Below are 25,704 nucleotides of genomic sequence, written 5' to 3' on the forward strand. Positions count from 1 at the left end.
TACATTTGGTTTATACAGGAAGTACCTGTTTTGACACTAGGAGTCATGGTACTTGTTTATTAAAGTGACTTTAGCCTTTAAGAAAGACTCTGTTAGGCTCTAAAATTCAGACCATTAGCTATTTTTTGCGTTTTTAAGGTGCATCAACAAAATATTTTGACATACATTACTTTATGCAATGAAAACTTTAAAATATTGCTTCTTCTTTTCTTTGGATCAGTGATGACAATTTTAATCAGTTTCTTCGCAAGTCTTTTTAAAGAGAAATTACATTATTTGTAACTGCTGCATTTTACAAGAAACTGTGGATTTGTGAGATAGGATTTAGTTTGAAATATTGTTCCAACTACCTGTTTACATTTATAATTTGTTTTGTTTACCTTACATCAAGGCATTTAAAGCACTATATACTCAGTACTTTCCCAAGTTTTTTTTGTGAAAAAAAATCCACAGTCGAATCACTGAGGTGGGATACAAACCCTATGCAATGCCAGAGCAGCCATCGCTTTCACAAAACTCTTCCTATCTAAGGATTAATCTTATGACTTAGGACAAGTCCCAACCCTGCACTGTTGCATTCAGACCTTAAGATTAATCCTAAGTTAGGACGAGTTACTCGTCCTAACTCGAGATAAGACATGTCCTAACTCTTTGTGAAATCGACGGCAGGTGTCTTACCACTAGACCACCAAACTAGCCTCCTTGGTCCAGTTTCACAGCTGCTTAAAGCAGATAATAATGCTTAACAATTTTCTTTCCACTTAGAAGTTATAACTAACATATAAAACCAATTTATTTTTAGTTGTTGACAAGGAATGAACCATATTTGTCAAATAAGATTTCAGCTTGGGCTCCATGTAGGCGTTGCTACATTGTCTGGAAAGCTGTAATGCGACTGACCGTAATGCGACTGACCATGGTTTGCCATCTAAACCTAAAAGTTCAAGTTGCTGACCATTTATAAGTATCCTGTTGGATACTCATGTATAAGAGTTGTGTGTTACATATAGTAACTTTTTCACAAGCTTTTTGATAGAGGACATTTTTGAATTGTGACAAGTTTTTTTTTTACCATGTCCTTTTTGTGTAATGCGACTGACCACTTTTTACAACATTATAACATCCAGAGCATAAAGCCCACAATATTTCTAATATCATCAATTCGAAGCCTTGGGTGTCAAGTACAAATCAGTCTATAAACTTAGTGGAAAGAATATCTCACATAGAACTTCTAGCACCAAGATCGAGAAATGACACTGAAAAGTGTAATGCGACTGACTGTGGAATTGCCCTTAACTATTTTCTGAAAAGAATAATTGAGCAGGATACCAGTCACAAATTGTACTTGTGATATTGTAGTTTGGCTGGTAACCTTATTCTGGTAAGCATAATTGTATCATGCTTAGCTATATTTTGTGCTAAAGCAGCTCTATAAAATTGGGCCATGAGTTGCCTGAATGAAATGCAATTAAAAAAAAAAAAAAATTTCCAAGGGGGGCATGTGCACCTTTTTTGGCTGTTCCAAATCCAAGAGGGTTGTGTTTCATTTTGTCTCAACCACTTCATGGTTAATAGTCATTTGGCTGTTTTCTCTCCAGTGGGTAGGTTTCATCTTGCTGTTCTATTTCCAGTGGCTAGAATGAACTGCAGATGATGATGATCTTGCCGATGAGGAAACAGTGGAGGAGGAGCTGGCCCTGGGAGCGGGACGACTTAACCGACCTGGTTTGAAAGGAAGGTTCACTATGCGTTAAAGACATCATTTTATTATTTTTATTATTTATTATTTACCACTGTTTTTTAAGAGGTATCCGGCAAATATTAATATTTAGAAAATAAGTAAGAACATTAAAAAGCTATAAAAAGATAACAACAGCCAAATTAAGTTTAAGGGCAAAAAATTACGGTAATGACCAAAAATATAGAGTGAAAACAACAAATGTACTCAACAAATAAGTTCTAATAAAGATTGTCGACAAAGCAAATACATGTATCTGAATAACTTCAAAGGTGCCGGTAATACAATTTTTGAAGAAGATAACAAAATGGATAATTACTATAATTAATTACCGGTGGCATATAAATATATTAAAACGTCATACACTGTACATGGTTTCTATCTTTGCAAAAAAGTATTGGAATGATTTATTAATTAAAAAACACTTCATTTAAATGCATCCACACATTGTTTATGGCTGCAGAGTGATTTGAGAAACCACCATAGACAAACCGATTTTTGAAATGACACTTACAAATAATTATTGGCAACTTTTCTGCATTTTCCTTCGTATTTGGTATTGCCAGACTAGAAACTTATAGTGCCAACTATCTGGTTCTGCTTGCAACAAACTCAAAATCAATGTGACCAAATTGAGGCTGGAATCAATGGCGTAGAAGTGGTAGAGCAGAAAATATTGCTTGACAACTTTCTGATAAGCAATTAGCAGAAATGAGCAAGATACCAGTCACAAGTTGCACATGTAAGCATTCTGGTAGGCATAATTTTGTTGTACTTATCTAGTTGTTTGTGCTTAAGCACCTCTATGCAATCTGGCCCTGGGCTGTCCTTGGGCCCTTGGCTGTACTCGGATGTGATCATAATAATTATGTGAAAGCGAGGAATCAGAGACCGGCTTAACGAAAGAGAGACTCAAGTGTGTACTTACTTCCAGTGTCACTTGGAGCCAGGCAATTATCCAGATGCATCAGAAGATTGTCAAGATGTGCAAGATTCAAAGTCAAGGAAAAAAATTATAATTATGGACGTGACATTTTTAAGAAAGCATTTCTTAAAAATACACTGTAAGTATTTCGTGTTCTTTTTTACTGTTGAATTTTTACTGGTAACCACTGAATGAGCCATCCGGTTAAAATGAGATATAAATAAATAGACAGCTATCATACCCCCTGATACGATGTCACATGCCTAAAATAATCCCCCTTACTGAGGTCAACGAAGAGCTATCAATGGCTGAGAGTCATGCACAGCATTTACATGCGGGCGCTGTTAGTTTAATTGTATACATCTAGCATCAAAACAGTCAAACAGTTAAAAGAAACAAAGGTATAATTTGCAATCTTTGCCTTTCAAGTCTCTTAAAAGAAAAAACCCCTCAAAAAGTAGAATTGGTTGATGATTTAGTAGAGATAATTAGTAGAGATAACTAATTACCCATTACATGGAACTTATGAAGAGTTGTGATGCATACAGCAGGGTGAGTTTGTACAAAAATGAAAAACCCTTAAAACTGGGTCGAGGATGAAACCGGAACCCCACTGAATATTCAGGATTATAAACGTTGGTCAGAGAATAATACTAAAAGGCTTCAGCTGAAGTATTTTATTTGTTGAGTGAGAAATTACTTCTTCCTAAAAAAACTATGTTACTTCAGAGGGAGCTGTTTCTCACAATGTTTTATACTATCAGCAGCTCTCCATTGCTCGTTACCAAGTAAGTTTTTATGCTAACAGTTAGTTTGAGTAATTACCAAAGTATCCACTGCCTTCAAGGCTAGTCCCAAGACTCGTCCTAACTCGAGATAATACCAAGAGAATAAAAGAGTAGACGACGAGTTCTAAAATGGTCGATTATAACCGGCCGTGTGACTAAGGCCTGAGCTGAAGGCGAGGGTCTTTATCGCACGGCCTCGGCCCTGCAAATTCACTACTCTTTTATTCCCATTCATAAATTCCTTTATGTAAATTCCTTTATGCACGTGTACACACATTTTACACGCTGTAAATCATACCCATAAATTGCGCTCCGGGTAATTTAAATTGTTGTACATGAGCTTACGCACCCAACACGCAAAGCCAGCCGGTCTTAAAAAGCCTCAGCTGTGTCTTTATCAACTATTAAAACACCCCCACATGGCGCGCTCTCGACCAATAGGAGTAGGGTAACTGTCTGGGGTATTTATGAATAGTCTTTTTAACTCTTTGTGAAATCCACCACAGGCCTGAAATTCATTGGAAAGATATAAGAAGGTCAGGCCATTTTCATTTGCAAAGGACATTTCCATTGGAAAAGTCTATGGGAAACTTTTGACGGGGCACCAAGACCAGGGGCACCAAGGTCAAGACCAGGGGCAACAGAGGCAATGACTTCTGTGGCCTCTGTGTAATTCCAGACCTCAAGTGAAGTCCGCCTCCAAGTCAAGTACGAGACATAAATAAACACACTAAGGAGCTTTACAAGACATTCTGAAAATAAAGGATATGTTCCTCTGTAAACATTGTGTGTTCAGCGGGCCTGATGGGTTCAGCAGGGCGTTCTTTAGGCTTCTTCTTGCCTGCTTGGGTTGGAAGGGGAGCTCTACATGATGCTGGTATCGTCCCTGTGACAAGACCTGTTGGAAACTTCTGAACGGCTAACTTCAAACCTAAACAGAAAAACAAAACAAAAATCACTCCTGGTTAAGTTGGATAATAATTTGGAGAATGTAGCACTAAAACTCTGTTTGAAGAAACACATTTATTTTCTGCTTACTGTTTATGATAAAATAATCCTCACCCTGGGTGAAGAGAAGCAATGATAGTTAAGTATCTTGCTCAAGGACACAAGTGTCACGACCAGGATTCGAACCCACACTCCAGTGACTTTCATGTAGCACAAGAACTTGAATACGATGCTCTTAACCACTCGGTCATGACACTCTACAATGCCCAAAATAACAAATAAAAAAATCCACTGACCATACACAAATAAATAGAATATCAGTATAAATAAAATATCAGTACGGGCAAAACAGTCAACTGCAACAATTTGAAAGAACATAGTAAATACAGCAAACATAGAAACCACACAATATAAACAAAAAACATGTATAACCACTAGAGAATAGTACTTTGCACTGATAACGTATGTTAACACATTTTGAGACAATGTCGAAGATCTGGGTACCAAGTTCGTAGCATTGGTGAGAGAAAGGCCATTAAACATTGTGATTAAAGACAATGGACACTATTGGTAGTTGTCAAAGACAAGTCTTCCCATTCGGTGTATCTCAATATATGCATAAAATAATAAACCTGTGAAAATGTGAGCTCAATTGGTCATCGCAGTTGTGAGATAATAATGAAAGAAAAAACACCCTTGTCACACAAAGTTGTGTGCTTTCAGATGCTTGATTTCGAGACCTCAAATTCTAAACTTGAGGTCTCGAAATCAAATTCGTGGAAAATTACTTCTTTCTCGAAGACTACGTCACTTCAGAGGGAGTCGTTTCTCAAAATGTTTTATACTATCAACCTCTCCCCACTACTCATCACCTAGTAAGGTTTTATGCTAATAATTATTTTGAGTAGTTACCAATAGCATTGTACAGGTATTGCACTGGGGTCAAGTAGAGTGATTGGAACAAATCCTGGGTATCATAATACAGGACAAATTGATCCTGCCTGTTCCAATCAACAATCAAGGGAACGCGGCAAACTCCCACAGAGGGGATATGAATACCAAGCTAGAAACGGACGATCTTTCTCATACAAACATTGGTTTAATTCATGACTAGACTCACCTCCAGATAAGAGGAAAGTGTTGTTGAAATCTCTCTCCACAAACGTAGTAGCTGCCATTGGACCAATCCTCTCATCCTCATCATACAGTACGATGATCTTACCAGGCTTATTCTTCTGTAAATACAATTCTTGTTCAGGAAAACATCATTATATTCTATAATAATAATAATGAAATTAACTTATATAGTGCTCTCTCTCACATTCCAATTCAACTCTACATACAAAAGAGGCAGGCATGATTCCGTTTTGGTTGTGAAGCCTAAGACTCAAAGAAAAGCAAAACTTAATCAATTTGAGTTAAAATGAAATGATCTTATAGTATATTGTTGCTAAATCCAGAAGGGGTTGTCTGGGTGTCTTTTGGACTCCCTGTTCTTAACATAGACACCCTACTTAATCTTTCTAGCAAAGAGCGATTTATATGATCCACTTCTAAATTATCAATAAAATCAGGCACCTTTATCCTATATCTTGGTTAACTTGTAACATGTATATTCCAAGAGCATCACTTTTTGACTCACCAAGCTAAAGTGTGGCTAGAACCACGTCAAACAAAGATATAAAGATTGATATTATTATTAAGGATACATAGGAAATGATGTCTTTGCTGAAATTGTTGACGGATCTTGACAACATAGCAGTCGGATAGTTCTTAGCTGTGATAGATAAATGGATAGAAAAATAATGGTTTATTAAAAACTGTCCCCACAGCACAAAGGCTGAATTACACAAATTTTACATTTATAACATTAATATTAATAATAGTATAATATCATTTAGTACACATGTAGGCCTATATTAAAAAAACAAGCTCTAAAGCATTTTACATAAATTACTCAGAAAATAGTTACACATTAAAAAGTACCATTAAAAACCACAAAAAAGAAAATTGTAAATAACGACAGGAAAATCATGTTATGAAAATCACACTAATTGTATTTAAATTACCAATAATGAAAAGCCATTAATAAAAATGTAAAATGCACAGAAAACCTGTGAACTGACAGTGAATAGGGAACAAACGTAGCAATAAAAGCACTGTAGCAATAATAGTTATTTATGTTTCCAAGCCAACAAAGAAGGTCTCTTACGTTTTTTTTGCCCATTTTCATTGCACGCTAACAATTCCTGAAAGCCATCTCAACTGCTTTAGAGTATGCAGCACCATCAGCTAAAGAGGCACATCAACAAACTTAAACAGGCCTCATACTTCACTGAGGCAACAAAGGCAATTGCCTCCATAGCCCCTGGTCATTGACTTGGTGCCCTTGAAATGCTCCAGTAGAATTTTACAATTTCCTCATAGGGTGCCCTTTACCAAGGAGAAAATGCCTTGGTGCCCTTGCCCTTTCAAAAAAAGAAGCATACAGGCATGAAACTATATCCCCACATACCCTCGCAGGTACATGTTCTATTTTGTACTTGTTGGTAACAAGAGGCACTTGCCCATGACCAAAACAATAATATCATAACTGAGATTTAAACCCAAACACTGATAGATTAGACCTCTTGGCCACAACATACTTCTAAATGGGAGACTTTTGGTGACCTGGTAAGTCTGCTGCCACCTAGCACTCAAAAGTCTCCCATTACATTCTTCAAGTGAGGCAGATAACGTAACAAATCAAATAAAGTACACATGGAGGTCACCTGTTCAAAACAACCCGAGATTGAATTCAAATATGTAAATCAGCAATCAATTAAAATAAGTCAAATTTAATAAAGGAGGGAAATATTATATAACAATTAACAGGGCTCGAGTTTGGCTGAAGAATGTCAAGACTGCAGGATTTGTAGCTCAGAATCTTCAGGGATTTGGCTGAAGAATGTCAAGACAGCAGGATTTGTAGCTCAGAATCTTCAGGGACAAGACCAGAATCATAATGAGAACACGTTTTTTTTTCATCTAAACTGTTCATTTGAACAAAACAATCTCCTTGTTTTGTAATGGTGATACTCAGCAGGATTGAAGAATATTTTTAATATTTTTAAGACTCGAAAGCATCAGTTAAAGATCATTTATCCCGTCTTCAGCTTACTGGCTCGACTGAAATCACTGGCTTCGGGCAAGTGGTCCAGTTGCATTGGAGAGCTGTTGATAGTATAAAACTCTGAAGTAGCATAGTTTTTGAGAAAGTGGTAATTTCTCACTAAAATATTAAAAGACTTCTAGCTAGAAGTCTTTTATTCCTATCTGAAAGCACACAAATTCGTCCAACAAGGGTGCTTTTTCTTTCATAGTTTTCTCGCAACTTCGATGACCAATGGAGCCCAAATTTACACAGGCTTGTTATTTTATGCTTATGATGGGATATTAAAAGTGAGAAGACTGGTCTTTGACATTTACCAAACGTGTACAGTGCCTTTAACATTTGACTCAGTGATCTAATATATGAAAACACATTATAGGTCATACGGGAATCATTATGTACCATGGCTTATATTTCTGAAGAAACTCTCAGTCTATGGGTTTTGTGTACATACCTGTAATGATGTGGCATTGGTCATACACATCACTGTCTCTTAGATCCAAGAGTAAGTAAGGACTTTCAGACTCCTCTGGATTGGGAACGGCCGAAGCGGGTGTTGCTGGAACGGAGTTGCTGTCAATGTCAAACTCACCGATGCCTTTAATCACACTGTGTAGAGATGAGACCAATCAAGTTTGTTTGTTTTGTTTGTTTATTTTTTTCCATATATCACAACTAGACAATCTTTCAATACACAAATTTGATACAAAACAGTGACAATTGATAGTGACATCATGTGAAGGTGAGCCGGGTTAACCATGGGGTAAAAAGAAAAGACCCAGGGCCTCCATTCCACAGTGATAACTGAAATAGTTTGAAAATGTCTTTATATTGACTAACCCAAACACTAAGCCAGTAATTATTAACCAAAACCGTATAACCCAAGTACTGACCTCTGTAATGTTGACCTTGATGTTGATATTTCACCCTCCTCCCCAAAGTCCCCTTCAGTCAGAGCCAGTGAAGGGACAGGACTATCCCCTCCTCCATTCCTAAAGTTTGTGAGCTCTGGATTTGTTGCTTGGGACTCTGCAAAGTCAAATTTGGATTTCAAATTGTGAGGATAATCTTTGCGTTTATGTTATTTACTCTGTACAAAGCTTTTATGTTTAAAAGATAGAAACAATCAAATTATTTTACTTTGAGGTATTTTTCTCAAAAATGGTTTCACGATAGTTTTAGTTTGATGCTAGAATGCATCATTTTGAATATATGGTTTAAAGGCACAGCCGTCGATTTCACAAAACTCTTCCTAACTTAAGACTAATCATAGGACTAAGGACGAGTCCCAACCCTACACTGAAGCATGCAGACCTTAAGATTAACCCTAAGTTAGGACTCGCCCTAACTCGAGATAAGACGAGTCCTAACTCTTCGTGAAATCGACCCCTGGACACTCATGCTCAGTGTTCTCCACACCGTAAATTGGGAGGGCGGGCCGCCCTCCTAAAATTTAGGCCGCCCTGCCAAAGAATTGGCCGCCCTGCTAAAATTATTGGCCGCCCTGCCCAAAAAAAGACAAAGAGACTATTTTTAGACTGCATTTAATAAGATCAAACGAGTACCTGACAAGCCAAAACCAACCTCAAAACTACAGCATCCGAAATGCGATCGTAAACAACAATAAAACACGATGTACACACGGCCACATGGTTAGTAAGCCGAGTGCATCAACCAACCCTGCACACACCACGCACACCGTCGACGTCGCCGTTAGCATGGGAATACCCACTGCATGCACAGTGCATAAACAGTCCGCACGCTGTGATTGGCCGTTGATAGACTCCAACACAATACGCACGTTCACAAACTGAGAAAGAATTGCCACACAGTAGTGTGGCGCACACATGTACAGAATGGTACAATGTACATGTACAGCCTCGAAGTATACTCAAACAGGCCTTGAATTACACGGCGGCCACGACGGCCATGGCTGTCAATGCCCTTCCAACTGGCCGTGATGCCCCTCGAAAAAATACCATTTTCACAGCCAAAACTGCCGTGCCCTTTTTTCCCGTTGGCCGTCGTGCCTTTTTTTTTACCCAAGCCCAAGATTTTATTGTTGACACAAACATTTGTTTTCGGCCGACTACTTACGGCCGACGATATTAATCCAGGGAACTCTATAGCAGTCATGGTATTCAACGTTACAAGCGCAACGGAGATTCCACTCCCGAGCTAGCGCTAACCTGCATCGCATATACTCCACACGCTCGTTTAGCTGACGTCCCAATTTCACAAGGAACCAGTCTAACACAATCCATTGATCAACAGAGGGCGCTGTTGTTAAAATGCCCATATATGGTATCCTCCGTTTGTGAATGGACGAAATATTGTTGGTGAATGAAATGACTCTTGGAAATGTTTACGAAGGAATTTGCCAAAATAAAGATGCAAAAAGAGCGTTTGGAGGAAGATGTAAAAGATGAATTTGAGAACTATGCCCCAAATGCAAGAAAGTTAACTTACGATAATTTTTTTCCTTCATAAAAATTCTTCTTTTTACAAAATCATTTGGTTTCTTTATGAGTAAGATATGATTTATCAATATCTTGAATAACATATGATTTATCAATATCTTATTCATAACAAAAACTGTTCCATTGGGTTAACCACCCATAGGGAAACCTCTAGCCAATTTTTTTATTTACTTGTTTAATAAGGCTCATGACCCCTTCGATAACTTACTGGCCTTCGCGCCTTCTTTATTTTGAAACTTTTGACCTTGGTGCCCTTTCTACTGGCCTTGGTGCCTTTCAAAATTTGCCTATATCCAAGGCCAAAGTGGCCTTGCCCTAAAAAAATTGTAATTCCAGGCCTGCTCAAACATGTCAACTTTCGCCCATTGAGGGCGTGCGCAATGCGGGGCAAAGGTCATTGATAAATAAATTGTTTGGTGCGTGACCGATCGTTGAATCTCGATTATTTTATTGCAAACCAAGTTCTTAACGACGGAACCAGTAATCACTAATTCATGAAAATGGTTTTGGAAGGAAAAAGTATTAATTAGGGCCATAGCTTGGGGATAAGATCGTCCAAAAATGTGGGGTTTTGGGTTTTTTTTTTTTTTTTTTCGTTTTGAAAATTGGACACGAAGGCCGTCCGATCACCTGCTTTCAAAATTCTGACGTGCGGTATGTCGATCATCCCTTTGAGGTTATTGGTGCGGCGCACAAAGCAAAATGTATAACATTGTAGTTTTTATTTAGTTTTTTTAAATAAGGTTGTTCCGACCGAAATGGATGTCAATCAATAGGTAGCGTCGTCGGGCCCAGGGGTTAATACACTATTTTAAGAAAATGGTTTTCGCAAGCATTTGTTAATTTCATGTTCGCTGACGTCATATCAAAATGGGCGCCATTTTGATTACGTCATATTGACGGACGCCATTTTGATTACAACATGCCGCCCTCCTAAAAAAAAAGTCTGTGGAGAACACTGCATGCTAGTTACACAAAATAATGGTTAGCACAAAAGCTTACTTGTTAATGAGCAATGAATTTTGTACAACATTGTGAGGAATGGCTCCCTCTGAAGTAACTTAGTTTTTGAGAAAGAGGTAGTTTCTCACTCAAATATTAAAATACTTCAGGCCTGAAGCCTTATATTAGGCATCTGAAAACACACAAATCTAGCAATAAGGGCGTTTTTCCCCCCTCATAATTCTCTTGCAACTGCTATGACCAATTGAGCCCTAACTTTCACAGATTTGCTATTTTGTGCATTTGATGAGATACACCAAGTGAGAATAATGGTCTTTGACAATAACCATTGGTGTCCAGTGCCTTTAAATAAAAATCTTCAAGTAACACTTTGATCTTACCTAGATATCGTGACACTTGTTCTTCTTTCCTCTGGTAGGCTTGGACTTGTAAAACCTTGCAAAATAAACAAAAGAACAAAAATAAACACATGTCACAAAAATAGGCTAAAGTTTAACACAAATACCAAAAAGATGATCATCTGTTTGCATGGTGATCCAGTATTTTAATGATTTGCATGCAATTATAAATAAATAGAAAAACTGCAGACAAACATCAAGTTTGATAAAACGTGAAACATCCTGACTTGAATTGAGTGATAAGTCTTCTACTTACCAAAGAGACTTGGGAAGAAATTAATTATTCTAAAAGAAAAACACTTTTCTCAATCAAAAGCTCTGTAGAAATGTTTCTCTCCAAAAACAAGAAATTACATTGCTCGCACAAGTTAAAAAGCACAACAAACATCAACAAGTTAAAGGTTATAAAAAGCAAACAAATATTACACACAAAACAATGTGTTTAATTCTTAGCATTTAGCAAGTTTCAAAATAAAATCCACACACCCAGCCTGGCCATGTAGACAACAAGGAACAAATGCTATGATAATTATTGCTAACAAAAATTAATATGCAAAGCTTTATGAACCATCACTCATCTTATATTGAGAATCATAACACCCACTGGGACAAAAGAGTGAAGATGGTGGTTAATGGGAACACCAAACCTAGACTGTGTAAATCTTGCACGTGCTTAAACATTCTACATGCTCTAGGGCTCCAAAGTAACAGGTTCCATCGTTTGAATACTTGTAGACTTACACAGCCTATGGGTGACATGAAACTCAATTCAGCCTTTGTGACATGAAACTCATGTCCCTGATGCACATCTTAACGGTCTTACAACAACAAAATATGAAATTATAGACTATTTATGTGTTTTAGAGGGTTGCATGGTGTGGTATCATGTTGTGGTTTGCGGTAACACAATGTGATAATATCTAACTTGCTTTGTACAAAGATTCTTCCTGTCAGAAATTGTCCTCCCAGTTTGTCCTACTCGAATGTACATGCACAGTGTAATAGATTAAAATCAGGGCCCAATTTCATAGAGCTGCACATAAAAGAAGCTAAGCACAACAAAATATTGCTTACTAGAATTAGGTTATACCAGCTCTATATCCCCTTGACTAGTGACCTGCTTGGTTTTTGCTTAGCAATTTATTGATAAACATAGTTCTCTTTCTAAGCAGCCTCGGAAAAAGGTCGCACTTCTGTTCACTCAAAGTCCCTCTGATGAATAGACGTACACTATTTACCTCATTGCCAGTCAATGTGTAAAAAAAAAAAAACTGCCAACCGAATACCTAATGCTTACCAATTGAACGAATGTGGTCACTTTCATCCTCTTGAAAATCTCATCCTTTTTATATCTGTAATCTGAAAATTAGATATAACAAAATCTTTAAAAACAACTAAAATAACTAAAACAAAGGAGAAAAAGCAAAACAAAGGAGAAATACAAAATAAATAAATTCTGTCTGATGGTTCATTGGGCCAATGTGGCTCAACAAGACTAGTATCCAGTTTCTTTGGCATTAGAAGACAGGATGCCAGCCAATAGATGGGTTGCAATATGAGTCTTCGACCGCCATCTTTGATGTAAAACAATGGGAAAGTGCACGCATGTATGCAATGCGCATGACTCTCAGCCAATGGTAGCTCTTTATGCATGCACAATTCATTAAATATTGCGGCCGATGACTCCTATTGCAATCCATCCTATTGCAATCCATCTATTGCATGTTACTCCCCAGCTCTCACTGGTACCCATTTGTACTCCTGGGTGGATTGAAGTGATTATGATAAAGTACCTTGCTCAAAGACACTCAAGAATCGCCACTGACCAATGCTTGAACAAAATGTCTACACGTATGTTGTGGCATCTGCCCAAAGTCAAATGAAATATGCAATAAAATATTTACTTCCGTGTGAAAAGACATGTACGGGTTTCTAGTATACACATATTGACTGGCAATGAGGTACATGTGACGAGTATACGTCTATTCCCACGAGGGACTTTGAGTGACCAGAAGAGCGACCTATTTCCCGAGGCCGAAGGCCGAGGGAAATAGGCCCCTCTTCTGGTCACTCACAGGCCCAAGGGGCGAATAGACCTACACTAGTAGGTGCCCGTAATTTCTCATAGACAACAGTCCCAATAGTTTCCCATAGACTTAAATATTTCCAATGGAAGTGCCCTTTGCTAAATGAAACTGCCCTTGCCCTCTATTTGCCTAAGAGGGATAAAGTAGATACATACAGCGATAGGTACCCACTGCAGGCCTGGAGTTTTATCTTTTGTAGTGGGTACTTATCGCTGTACAGTATCTACTTTATCCCTCTTAGGCAAAGAAACGGCAAGGGCAGATTCATTTTGCAAAGGGCACTTCCATTGGAAATATTTAAGTCTATGGGAAACTCTATGGGGAAGGGGGGGGGGGGTAGGAAAACAGATGAATAAAAATAGGCTAAGTAAAAATTAACTTACTCTTTCTGATTTCTTCAATCTTGGCCATGTATTTAGACATGCTGGCACCTATAATAAAGCAGAGGGAAGCAATCATTTGACTAATTCGCTTTTTAATGAGAACAGCAAACTGAAGGAGTTTAAGTCCAAGACTATATTAAAGACACTGGACACGTACTCGTATATGTAGTCTTCCCACTTGGTGTATCTCAACATGCATAAAATGACAAACCTGTGAAAGTTTGAGCTCAATTGGTCATCATAGTTGCAAGAGAATTATGGAAGAAAAAACGCCCTTGTCGCACAAGTTTTGTGCTTTCAGATGCTTGATTTTGGGACCTCAAATTCTAATTCTGAGGTCTCAAAATCAAATTCAAATATTTTTTCTCCAAAACTCTGTTACTTCAGAGGGAGCCATTTCTCACAATGTTTTATATTATCAACAGCTCTCCACTTGTTACAAATGTAAGTTTATAATATTACAGGCTAATAAACTCAAAGCAAGAACCTCAAAATCCATTAATTTTTCATTATCTAGGGCAATGGATATTTTGCTGACATAGCTTTCTTTCTGAAATTTATTTAGCTCCAAAAGGGTTAACTTGAGGCCTGCCTCTTGCCCCGACATCACACATGGCTTCTGTCTGCCCCAGGGTTCGTCATTTTGTGAGAAGAGCGTGTCAAACCACACAGTTGTGAATCCGCAGTCTTTGTACGCAGAGCTCTTCAGAAATGCAGCCCTTAAACGTAGCACTTGGAATTGAAGTAGCACAGTAATGTCCCTCTGGTAAGGCAAAATGAGGTACTTCTATCTAAAAGGTTCTACTTATTACAAAAATCATACTGAGGCGCTGTTACTCCTTTTTAAACTTTATTATTACTTTATTATTTGTCATTATCAGTTCTTCTACTAACGCCCCAGATACTTTTTGAAAGTCACATGCAAAACCAACATTTTCTATGATTGTCACACACAAAAATGGCCCCAAATGACGAAAATACCCAACGAAGTAGCTTGAAAACTGCATGACAGCCCTCTCCACATGTTTAAGATTAAGATGCAACATGACGCATTGTAATTGTATTACCGGTAACATTTTGTGCTCCAAAATGAAGATTATTTAGAGAGACACTGAGACCATCCATCACGTTGAGTGTTCTTAGAACTAGGTGAGTCTCCGATTAGACAGGTGACGTGTTTACCACCTGCGCACAGAGCTGACGCAGTAATTAAGCAGTGCAACTGCCCAATATTGACATAGTGGTTTGGCGGGTGACTTACACAAAGTATCTTGGGAGTTAGATACAGATACAGATACAGAAAGTTACTTAGTACTAATATAGACCTACTTTAGTCTTACTCCTACACTAGAACTTCGTTCCGGTCCGGTCCGCAGCAGAACGATACTCATTATTATAGTCATGTGACCTCCTTCATTTCAATAATATTTTTCAAATTCTACTCACCGGTATCTAATGTTGATTTGACATCTTTGTACCTTGGATTTTCTGGAATCTTCTTGTTCAAAATCTAGATTAATAAATTACACAAAATAATGTCATGTACAGTCAAACTCAAAGTGGATGTAGGATAACTTTCCGTAAAGCGCTACCACTTTTTCACTTATTTTTACAAAAAGGGATATATTCTCATTGAATATACCGTAACAAATTATTTCATATCGAATGAAAAAGTGGTGGCGCCTTACAGAAACTTTTTCTCTGATGTATAATGGGAGACTATGGAACGTTATGTCTGTACGTGGGCCGTAGCAGCAGACTTCTCAGGTAAATTGTCATTGTTTACATAGTTCTGAGCATGCGCGCGTTACCGAAACAATGGATTTTACCTGCCACCAAGCGTCCCAAAAGTCCCCCATTTTGAATGTATACTTACACAAATTAGAATTACACAAATTATTAACTACATACACTACCATCATTACCATTACTTCTAGAAACTATAAGGCTCCCATGAGCCTTATAGGTGTCTAATATCCTTAACGCTAAACGTTTTTAAAATAAGCGTTGATAGATTTTTACGACCAATAACCACCAATAACTGAAGTTCCTTTGTACTATTACAACCAAAACTTTCCCCACACACTCAATATATATTCATAATGCTTGCATTGCTTTTTTGTTGAGTGAATTTAAAAAATGCAATTTTCTGCTCGGTACTCACTGTTGTTTTTCTGCCGCATCGCCCGTTTTTTTGACTTCTCAATAAGCTCAACGCTTTATATTGTATTTTTGGTCACCAAGCCTGCTAGATCGATGAACTGCCGAGCTGTGGCCGAGTCGGACTAAACCATTCTGTGAAAGGGGTGTTACAAGGCAGTGCAGCAGTGCGTGGGCACTGTCCGTTTACCATACCCGTAGTTCACAAGATAGCTTGCACACACTGTCGCACTGCCTTTTTACACCCCTTTCACAGAATGGTTAAGTCTAACTCGGCCTTGGCTCGGCAGTTTGTCAATCCAAAAGGCTGGTGCCTGCGTGTACAGCGCTTGGCCTTGGTGACCAAAAACATAAAGCCTTGAGCATATTGAGAACAGGCATGTGAGCAGGTCGCAGGAAAAAATGAGGAAAATTGTCCGGATTTTGGGCCGCCCATCAAAAAACATGTCCAGATTTTGGGCAAGCGCTACACGTGTTAACAGACTTTAAACTGCAGTGTAGACAAAACATTAACAGAAACATAGACCACAGTTCTTACATGTCACGATTACAATGTGCTCTTCTTTCTCGTTACCAAAATGTTTTTGTGGGATTCCACGGACAGATGTTCAAAAAAAATTCAACAAGTGCGAACCGTCCTCGACTGGCATATTATTTCATTTTCCTGTCGCAAACTACACACACGACATCCCGGTTTTTGTATCAGTCTGAAGATTTCTGAAAGCTTCTCCCTTGATCCTTGGTTGACAATTCCCATTTAAACTTGTTTTCCGTTCCCCGCTCAACAATCTACGCCATCTTGGTTGCCGACCATGTATGCCTAGTCTTGGCTCAAGGTGTTGGCTTTTTAACACAGTTTTTAGTAAAGCGCCCTCTCTTGATGGAACGGGACGACAACACAAGTAAGTATAATGGGACTAAGTGCTGCAGTGCATGCGCGCCATATAATGAGTGAACGGCGGGCAATGCACTGCCTTGTAACACCCCTTTCACAAAATGGTTTTGTCCAACCAAAAAATGAAACGTTTGCAAAGCGATGCGACAGGTTCAAAATCTGAACCTGTGAATTTGCTCCCGGATCTGGCAAGTTTTTGTCCTTTTACTTCAAAAATATTTTCTCAATGGTGTTTTGAGTGTTCATTAGACATTGAGGATTAAGTTTGTGCCCTTAGAAATGTGTCATGTTTTTTTAATGTGGTAAAAATGGGGCAAATCTGGTGACTAGCTGTCGAAATTAGTTGTGTTGGACCAGATTGTCATTTGTTGCTCGAGAGAATCTTGTTACCCTCCAGCCTGGCGGCTGGCGAGAGGAGGGTTACGTTTTCGCAACTGCAAAAGGCAATGCAAATTGCAAGCCTTTTGTATATTGAGTGTGTAAGAAAAATTTTGGGTGTGTAGTACTCTACTAGTAGTAGTAGTCATGCTAGTACAAAGGAAATTGGTGGCTGACGGTCGTAAAACTTTCATCTATCAACGCCGATTTTAAAAACGCAGCGTTAAGGAGGCCCAAAATATTAGACCCCTTATAATTAAAGGCTTACGGGGGGAGCCTTTTATAATTTCTAGAAGTACATTTAAAGGGTGGCTGCAGTGTTTTTTTTATTCATTTAAACGATTAAACATGACTTTTTAAACCTGAAATATTGTTTTTTATTTTTTATTACAAGTATTTAAAAAATGGTTTTCAAGAGATTAGAGGAACCCGCCCCGCCCCTAAAAGGGAGCCTTCATTTGCATAATCGTGACGTCATGTCTATTACCCGAGCCGTCGGGCCCCCTGGCTGTGTGCATATAGAGACGTGTGGACTGTGTGGCCTGGTACCTAAGCGCGTGTAGTTAGGGACTAGACTCTTTTTGCCGACGATATGTTTGATTTCCCGACATGACATCGATGGTAGGGGGGCGCTAACAATCCACAAAAGGGGGGGCATGACTTATTCGCTAATTACGCAAGTCATATAATGTCGGGAATACATTTTGTTGATGTTTAATACATTATCAGAAATAAATGACAGCAAAATTAACAGTTTTATTTTATTTCAATGCAGCATCCCTTTAACCATGTGCATGTCTACACTATACACAGCAGTATTGGGTTGCAATAGTATTGGCCATGTTGGCAGTCATGGGTCCTACTAAAAGCCGACAACGCCAACAACAAGTCCAGAGGGCCGACAACACGCCGACAACAAATTTTAAATACCTCAAAACAGCAAATAAACCAGAGATAATTAGAACTATGTGTGCTTTGTAATATAAACACAAATTTAAAGTAAAAACTTCACGAAAAGTGTAAATTTTTAACCAGAGAAAATTTTTACTTACACGGAAAGCTGTTGGACGCCATCTTGGCTTAAAAACCGTGTTTGGACCAGTCCATTATAATGTGGGTAAAACAGAATTAGCAACAGAGGGCCGGGCGTCATGTAAAGCCCTGCAGTGGACTGAGGGTGTTCACAGGACGCCCTCCCTAGCTCTGAACATTGTTGATAAGCGCTAAATCTACCCGTGTCATGGACTGGTCCAAACACGGTTTTTAAGCCAAGATGGCGTCCGAGCGCTTTCCGTGCAAGTAAAGTTTATTTCTGGTAAAAATTTCACACTTTTCGTGAAGTTTTTTCATTGAATTTCTGTTTTTATATTACAAAGCACACATTTTTGAGGTATTTAAAACCTGTTGTCGGCGTGTTGTCGGCGCTCTGGACTTGTTGGCCGCTTTGTCGGCTTGTTGTCAGCTTTTAGTAGGACTAGCCCCACTTGTGTGGCCAAGGCTGGCTGAATCTAGCCTTGGCCACACAAGTGGGGCTAAGTACATGTAGGACCGGTGTCACAACAAAAACTGTCATTTGGCAATAAGTGTCCGCTCATCAGCATATTGCCTTCTGATTGGTCAAGTGTCTATGACGTCACATTGTTTACGGAAGCTTGCTCATAGAGTCTGCAGTGCGTACATCATCATTGCGTGCCTTGCCTAACTTTTTAGTTTTACATTTTTGTAACGCTTTCCTGCTTGTATTTGATTATAAATATTCAAATAATTTATCATTTAGCACCTTCAAAACTCGTATTTTATTAACCTGCACTTTTTAATTACTATTAAGTAAAATACTAATCCGTGGCATACTTTTGAGATAAAGAGATATTTTGTGACCTGACTTGTATGTTTGAAAGCATTTGTTGTATTTTATTATAAATAATTTGTAACTTGGCACAATCCATATTTTTTTCAAAGTGCACTAATCTTACTTTTGGGAGTAAGTGTTATGTTCGTCTATTTTTTAACTTGGCTTGGATTTTCTTGAACGCTTTCTTGGTTGTATTTGATTATAAATAATCAGCATTGCGCAGCATGGCGCCCCTACACTATTTGTTGGGCGGATACTATTTGTCGTGTAACCCATGCCAAATAGTGTCCGTGCTCAGCGGACACTTATCAGTTTTTGTCATGACACCGGTCGTGGCCCTGCAGTAGGCCTAATTTAGTAAATATTTGTTAAATTAAATTTAAATAAAAGGAAGGTACACGTTTGGTAATTGTCAAAGACCAGTCTTCTCACTTGGTGTATCCCATCATAACCATAAAATAACAAGCCTGTGAAAATTTGGGCTCAATCGGTCATCAAAGTTGCGAGAAAATTATGAAAGAAAAAAACACCCTTGTTGAAGTTGTTGGACTCGGAGTTGGACGAATTTAAGTGCTTTCAGATAAAGAATAAAAGACTTCTACCTAGCTAGAAGTCTTTATTTTTTTTAGTGAGGAATAACCTCTCTCTGTCTCAAAAACTACGTCCCTACTTCAGAGGGAGTCGTTTCCCACAATGTTTTATAGAAACCCGTTTTATACTATCAACAGCTCTCCAATGCAATGCAATGCAATGCAAAACGTCAGTTTTTAATAAGTTAATATTATTAATATTACATAGTTTCGAGACCAAACGGGTACCTTTTGTATCCAGTACTTGTCACACAATAGTGATGAGTTTCTTTAAAAAAACAAGCAGTGTTTTTACTTACATTCGAAGGAGCCGAGCGGGAATTTCGGCCTTTTGCAGACATTCTACAATATTTATTTCTCTCAAAAAGTTTGAACCAGAATTTTCTGCCTAACAACACAAGTTATCGCTGATATGTTTTTAGTCTGGTCCCTTGTTCATTTACGACCGCGCTATGCATACAAAACATGTTAAAAATGGCTTTCATGGGGCAGGAATTGAGACAGTATCTATTTGACCGGTATTCAAGAAACTAAAACCCATACAGTACAGGGAGGTGACAAGTAATATTCAAGAAGTTAAAACCCACACAGTACAGGGAGGTGACAAATATTCAGGAAGTTAAAACCCATACAGTACAGGGAGGTGACAAGTTACGGGGGGTGGGGGTGAACATTAGTAAAGGGCAAATTCAAGTTTAATGAATGAATGAATTAATTAATTAATTTGGTTAATTAATCAAAGCTAGATACAGCTATGAAGGTAATTTGTTATCACTAAATTAAAACAGTTATTGCTCATTATTTTAAATTAAGGAACTGAAATAACTTTGTAAATTTATTTAATTAGATTAAATTATTAAATTAAATTGAATGGAATGGAATTAAATTGATTTCCATTTGAATTGAATTTAATTGAATTGTTGAATCAAATTGAATTGAATTTATTTTATTAACCAAAATGAATTAACTAATACAATTAAGTTGTATAAAGAGCATGGGATTACCTATAAGAAAATGGCAAATCTTGGCCAGAAATGCCACTAGAAAAGCAAAGTGTGCACCCATTGTTTTCCCCTAAAATATTACGCTTATTTTGTCGATGTATAATTTGTTTTAAAGCTAAAGTACAGCCCATCCAGCAATCCAATTTGACGCACGTTAAAATGGCAGTAAGAAATATGAATTAGCTTTTCAATGTGGCTTACATCAAAATGGTTAATTATCATAGCTTTGTCAAAAGTTTATGCCACAAAATGTGAAATAATAATTCAGACATTGTTCTCATAAATAAGTGAATGCATAAATTGTTCCCATGGACTCGGTCAATAAAACACAGGCACACACAAGTAGTATAATTATGTTTATTTATTTTTATTGTTCACACAAAATGAAAGCAAACTTTCAAAAATTATTTTACAATAATAAAATATATTGTTCAAAGCAAATTGTGATAAATGTAAACAATTTTTGGAAAAAAACTCAGTTCAAATACCATAAAATTCTCTAAGAGTCACATAATAATAGAAAAACAAACGTGTATTTTTAGAAATTAAGCACACAGATACAAGAACAAACAAACTCTAACTGGACTGAAAACAGACATTAAAACAAAACAAACTTAAAGAAACTCAAACAACGAACAAAACAAATGCACAATTGAACAAACAAGCAAACGAGAAAACGAACTAATGAACAAACGAACAAACGAACAAAAGTACAAACGAACAAACGAACAAACGAACAATCGAACAAACAAATAAACGAACAAACGAACAACCGAACCAACAAACAATCAAACAACGATCAAACGAACAAACAAACAAACGAACAAATGAAAAAACGAAAAAAACGAACAAACAAACAAACGAACAAACAATAAAACAAACAACCAACGAACAAACAAACAAATGAAGAAACAAACAAGCGAACCACTAAACAAACGACCCAACAAACAAACAGATACTCTAACTAAACATTAAGTTCTAACTAAAAATGTCTCAGAAATTGCAACAACAAGCAAACTAATACATACTGAAAACAGATACAACAACAAAATTCAATCTTTAATAACAACAAACAAATGACCCAACACACAAACGAACAACGATCAAACGAACAAACAATCAAACTAACAAACGAACCAACAACAAGTGAACAAACGAACAAACAAACAAACGAACAACGATCAAATGAACAAACTAACAAACGAACCAACAACAAACGAACAACGAACAAACAAATAAATGAACAATCAAACAAACAAACAAACAAACAAACAAACAAACAAACAAACAAACAAACAAACAAACAAACAAACAAACAAACGAACAAACAAACAAACGAACAAACGAACAAACAAACGAACAAACAAACAAACGAACAAACGAACAAACGAACAAACGAACAAACGAACAAACGAACCAACAACAAACGAACAACGAACAAACAAATAAATGAACAATCAAACAAACAAACAAACGAACAAACGAACAAACAAACGAACAAACAAACAAACGAACAAACGAACAAACGAACAAACGAACAAACGAACAAACGAACAAACGAACAAACAAACAAACAAACAGAGCAAACAAACCTTGACAATGAATTTTTACGTACAAAAGCAAACAAACTCTCACAAGACACTAAAACATACTTACAGAAACTCCAACGACAAACAAACAACCCAACAAACAATCGAACAAACAAACAATTTAAGTTATTGACAATTTACGGAAGTTAACAATTTATATTAAATATTAATTTTGGTATTACCCATATACACTGATGTACACCAGCGTGCTTAAGGTGGATTCGATCCCACAACCTTTGCAATTCTAGAGCGTTGTCTTACCAACAATATGACACGCTCTATTACACGCATGTGACCAAGCTGTCCCACTATCCTCATAAATCCTTATAAGTAAATTACAAACAAAAAGTCCTTTAACAAAATGGTGGTTGTTTGAATTAACTTGTTTGACCTTTGTTGTATTACGAGTCAGCGCCATTTTCTCTAAGGCCAAAAACAGGCTTCTTGCTGGGCTGGTCACATGGTTTTGTATGCCCTCCTAGTTCAGTGATATAACTTGATGTGTTATTGTTTCAATAGACGCAAGTTCAAAAGACTTCAACATTTTCAATAATGCTTTCTTCAAAGTCAATGTTAATCACAAAGAAGTGTCAATTTATATATCTATGAGACTATAGCGCAGAGATCTGCAGTAAGCAGCCATGGCTGATGTAGCATTGCCTGATAAGAAGTGAATGAGCTCCTTTAGGAAGCAAATTTAAATGTAGCTTTTAGTTTTAACATGTTTTTTTAATGTAGGTTTGGGGTTTATGGCATTCAAACATGGAACCTTTTAAACAGGGGCCAGCTTGGTGTTCAGTTCCTTAGCTTTCAAGAAACTGATTGAAAAGATCCCGTGACATGTTTATGTTGTATATTTTGTTTAATATTTCTAGCTATTTCTCTCACCTGTAAGGAGAGATCAGATTTTACAAAAATGTTCTTGAAGATTCTTATTAAGTATCCTACTGTAATTATTATTCATACTGCAGCTAATCTAAACTTCTACTTCTGATGATTACTGATAAACTATCCTACTACTATCCTACTTCTACATACTGCTACTTATCTACTTGTACTACACTGAAAACTATACTGCAGCTAATCTATATTTCTAATTCTGATGATTACTGATAAACTATCCTACTAATATCCTACTTCTACATACTGCTACTTATCTACTTGTACTATACTGAAAACTATCCTGCAGCTAATCTATATTTCTAATTCTGATGATTACTGATAAACTATCCTACTACTATCCTACTTCTACATACTGCTACTTATCTACTTGCACTATACTGAAAACTATACTAGTACTACCCTATTTTACTATACCTCATAGGCCTATTCATGACAGAGAGTCGAGTTCTCACTGGTCCATTCATCATCATGTGCCAGGTACTATTTTTGCTATTTACCATGTAATATTTGTATAATAACTACTACATACTAGACTACTCATTACAAAAAGTCTGAAATTATGACATCTTCAAGAACATTAATGTTAGATCTGAGCTGAATTCTTAATTCTTGCCAGGTAAGAGAAAGCATTACAAATAAAGCAAAATATGCAACTCAACAGAAACTGTTCACTACAGCACAAGGAGAAAATTACTTAATAAACTTTGGAATTGTGTGTTTTTGTTGTCATGTTTAATCATAGAGAGCATGCAGCCCAGCACTTTTTGTTGAAAAAAAGTTTTTGTAAAACAGCTCTGCAATTTGGACACTGTTTAATTTGTTTTTTTACTTATCTCAACAAATTTACCATAGTTTTTGGTTTTATTTCCAAAGCCTCCACAAACACTTTGCATTAAATTGACCAGAGTTTAAGGATGTTAAAATAGCTTGCATTATGGATTCCACTCAACAGACCCCTTGAAATGTGTCCAAAGTGTTACGTAGCCATTGGCTGAGAGTCTTTAGCAGCGTGTCATCAAATATGGCGGCCATTACAAGAGGGTCTATTTGCTGCACCTTCTAAGAAGTGGGCAAATATGAGCGCAATCTACATGTAGCCAAAGGTAACTAAATTAGGGAATAAAAGGGTAGCGACAAGTTCTTTAACGGCCGTTTAGAACCGGCAGGGTCGTTGCCATGTGATAAAGGCCCGAGTTGAAGGCAAGAGCCTTTATCGCACAGATGTTTAAGAACGAGTCACTACTCTTTTATTCCCATTCATAAATGCCCTTTTGTTAAAAACGTTTAAAAAATACAATAACAGACACTCTGACAATTGAATGTTCAAGGTTTGAAGTATTTTTTCCAAAAACTTTGTGAAGAATCTGTTTGATGCGCGTGGGTGTGTGTACGTGCGAGCACTTAGAATTAGATTATGTCTATTACTAATAGCTATGAATTGTGCGTTCTGCGTGATAATACTTGCGTATGCGTAGGCCCGACACGCGGAAGCCAGCCAGTTATAAAAAGCCCCAGCATGGTCATTATCAACTGTTTAAACACTCCCACGTGACGTGCTCTCCACCAATAGGAGTGGTGAAACTGTCTGGGGTATTTATGAATACTATTTTGTTGTCAAATCTTGAATTGTTTTTTTTAATACTTGTGATGATAAATTCAAATTTAAAAACACTTGTCAGTCTAGGTGAGCAAAGAAAAAATCATCTCTTTCTCTTCCTTCAGTGTATCCCATTTTAGGAATCTTCTTGTTGCTGATTGCGTTTCTTTAGTTTGCAAATAAACAAACAGTTGTGCTTCAGGTCAGAGTTTCATGTAAAGATAAAAACAACTTAAATGATGTGTAACCATTTAGATTACAAAAAACATGTTTCTCTGTACAAGAAATGTTCTTGGTAAAGGGTTCAACAGCAACATGAAAAATTGTATATATAAAGTGTAATAAATAAAAAAAAATTGAATTGCCTGATGTTTTGACCCTATAAGGTCGAAACGTCAGGCCATCTAAAATTGTCGCTTTGTTTGGTAAGCAGGTTGGAAACAGCATATTTTATTTTTTCTCAAGAGTATTTTGAAAACAAAAATATGTCTAAAATTTGTTCTCACTCTCTCTCAGACTAATCTTATGGTTGGTTGGTGATGTTTCATTCATTTGACAGATTAATTACAATAACACATGAAAGCGAACAAAAATAAAGATGAATTGGCGAGCCTCAAAATTTTAGGCCATGAAATGACACATACTAAGCCAAAGCCCAAACATGCTTAACCCTTCTGCAGAGCTCATTGCGAGTACATACCTATACTTTTCGGTCATGTTAAGATAGTTTGCGGACCATTGGTAGAGATGATTTAAAACCTACACACCTTGCATGTATAAGAGGGTTCACACAACACCCTTTGAATTTTCACACTGCCCTTTCAATGGTTTATCAAACTTGTTTTCCTATTTATTGTCATCCTTGTTAAAATTTA

At 37.2% G+C, this 25,704-nt stretch overlaps 1 protein-coding gene across 1 annotated transcript; it reads right to left on the reverse strand.

Annotated features, from left to right (window-relative positions):
• Positions 1-1,437: 1,437 nt before the first annotated feature.
• On the reverse strand, positions 1,438-20,476 carry LOC117307055 (centrosomal protein of 41 kDa-like). Its single transcript, XM_033791697.1, has 12 exons — positions 20,036-20,476; positions 15,308-15,371; positions 13,862-13,909; positions 12,689-12,750; positions 11,374-11,428; positions 8,444-8,579; positions 8,005-8,159; positions 6,109-6,176; positions 5,520-5,634; positions 4,221-4,382; positions 2,667-2,723; positions 1,438-1,722 (listed from the first exon to the last, which is right to left on the reverse strand). Exons 1-12 carry the CDS (start codon positions 20,075-20,077, stop codon positions 1,622-1,624), a joined length of 1,065 nt encoding a protein of 354 aa, XP_033647588.1. The 5' UTR covers positions 20,078-20,476; the 3' UTR covers positions 1,438-1,621.
• Positions 20,477-25,704: the final 5,228 nt, after the last annotated feature.

Source organism: Asterias rubens, chromosome 2 (genome assembly GCF_902459465.1).
Source record: "Asterias rubens chromosome 2, eAstRub1.3, whole genome shotgun sequence".
NCBI lineage: Eukaryota > Metazoa > Echinodermata > Asteroidea > Forcipulatida > Asteriidae > Asterias > Asterias rubens.

What these genes read in the sequence shown, in the direction of transcription:
- LOC117307055 (XM_033791697.1), bottom strand. Translation starts at nt 20,077, where the DNA reads ATGTCTGCAAAAGGCCGAAATTCCCGCTCGGCTCCTTCGAAT. An exon ending in ACAAGTGTCACGATATCTAG is followed by an intron (nt 8,580 to 11,373) that starts GTAAGATCAAAG and finishes TTGACTTTGCAG; the next exon opens with AGTCCCAAGCAACAAATCCA. An exon ending in GGCTCCAAGTGACACTGGAA is followed by an intron (nt 1,723 to 2,666) that starts GTAAGTACACAC and finishes CTTTCAAACCAG; the next exon opens with GTCGGTTAAGTCGTCCCGCT.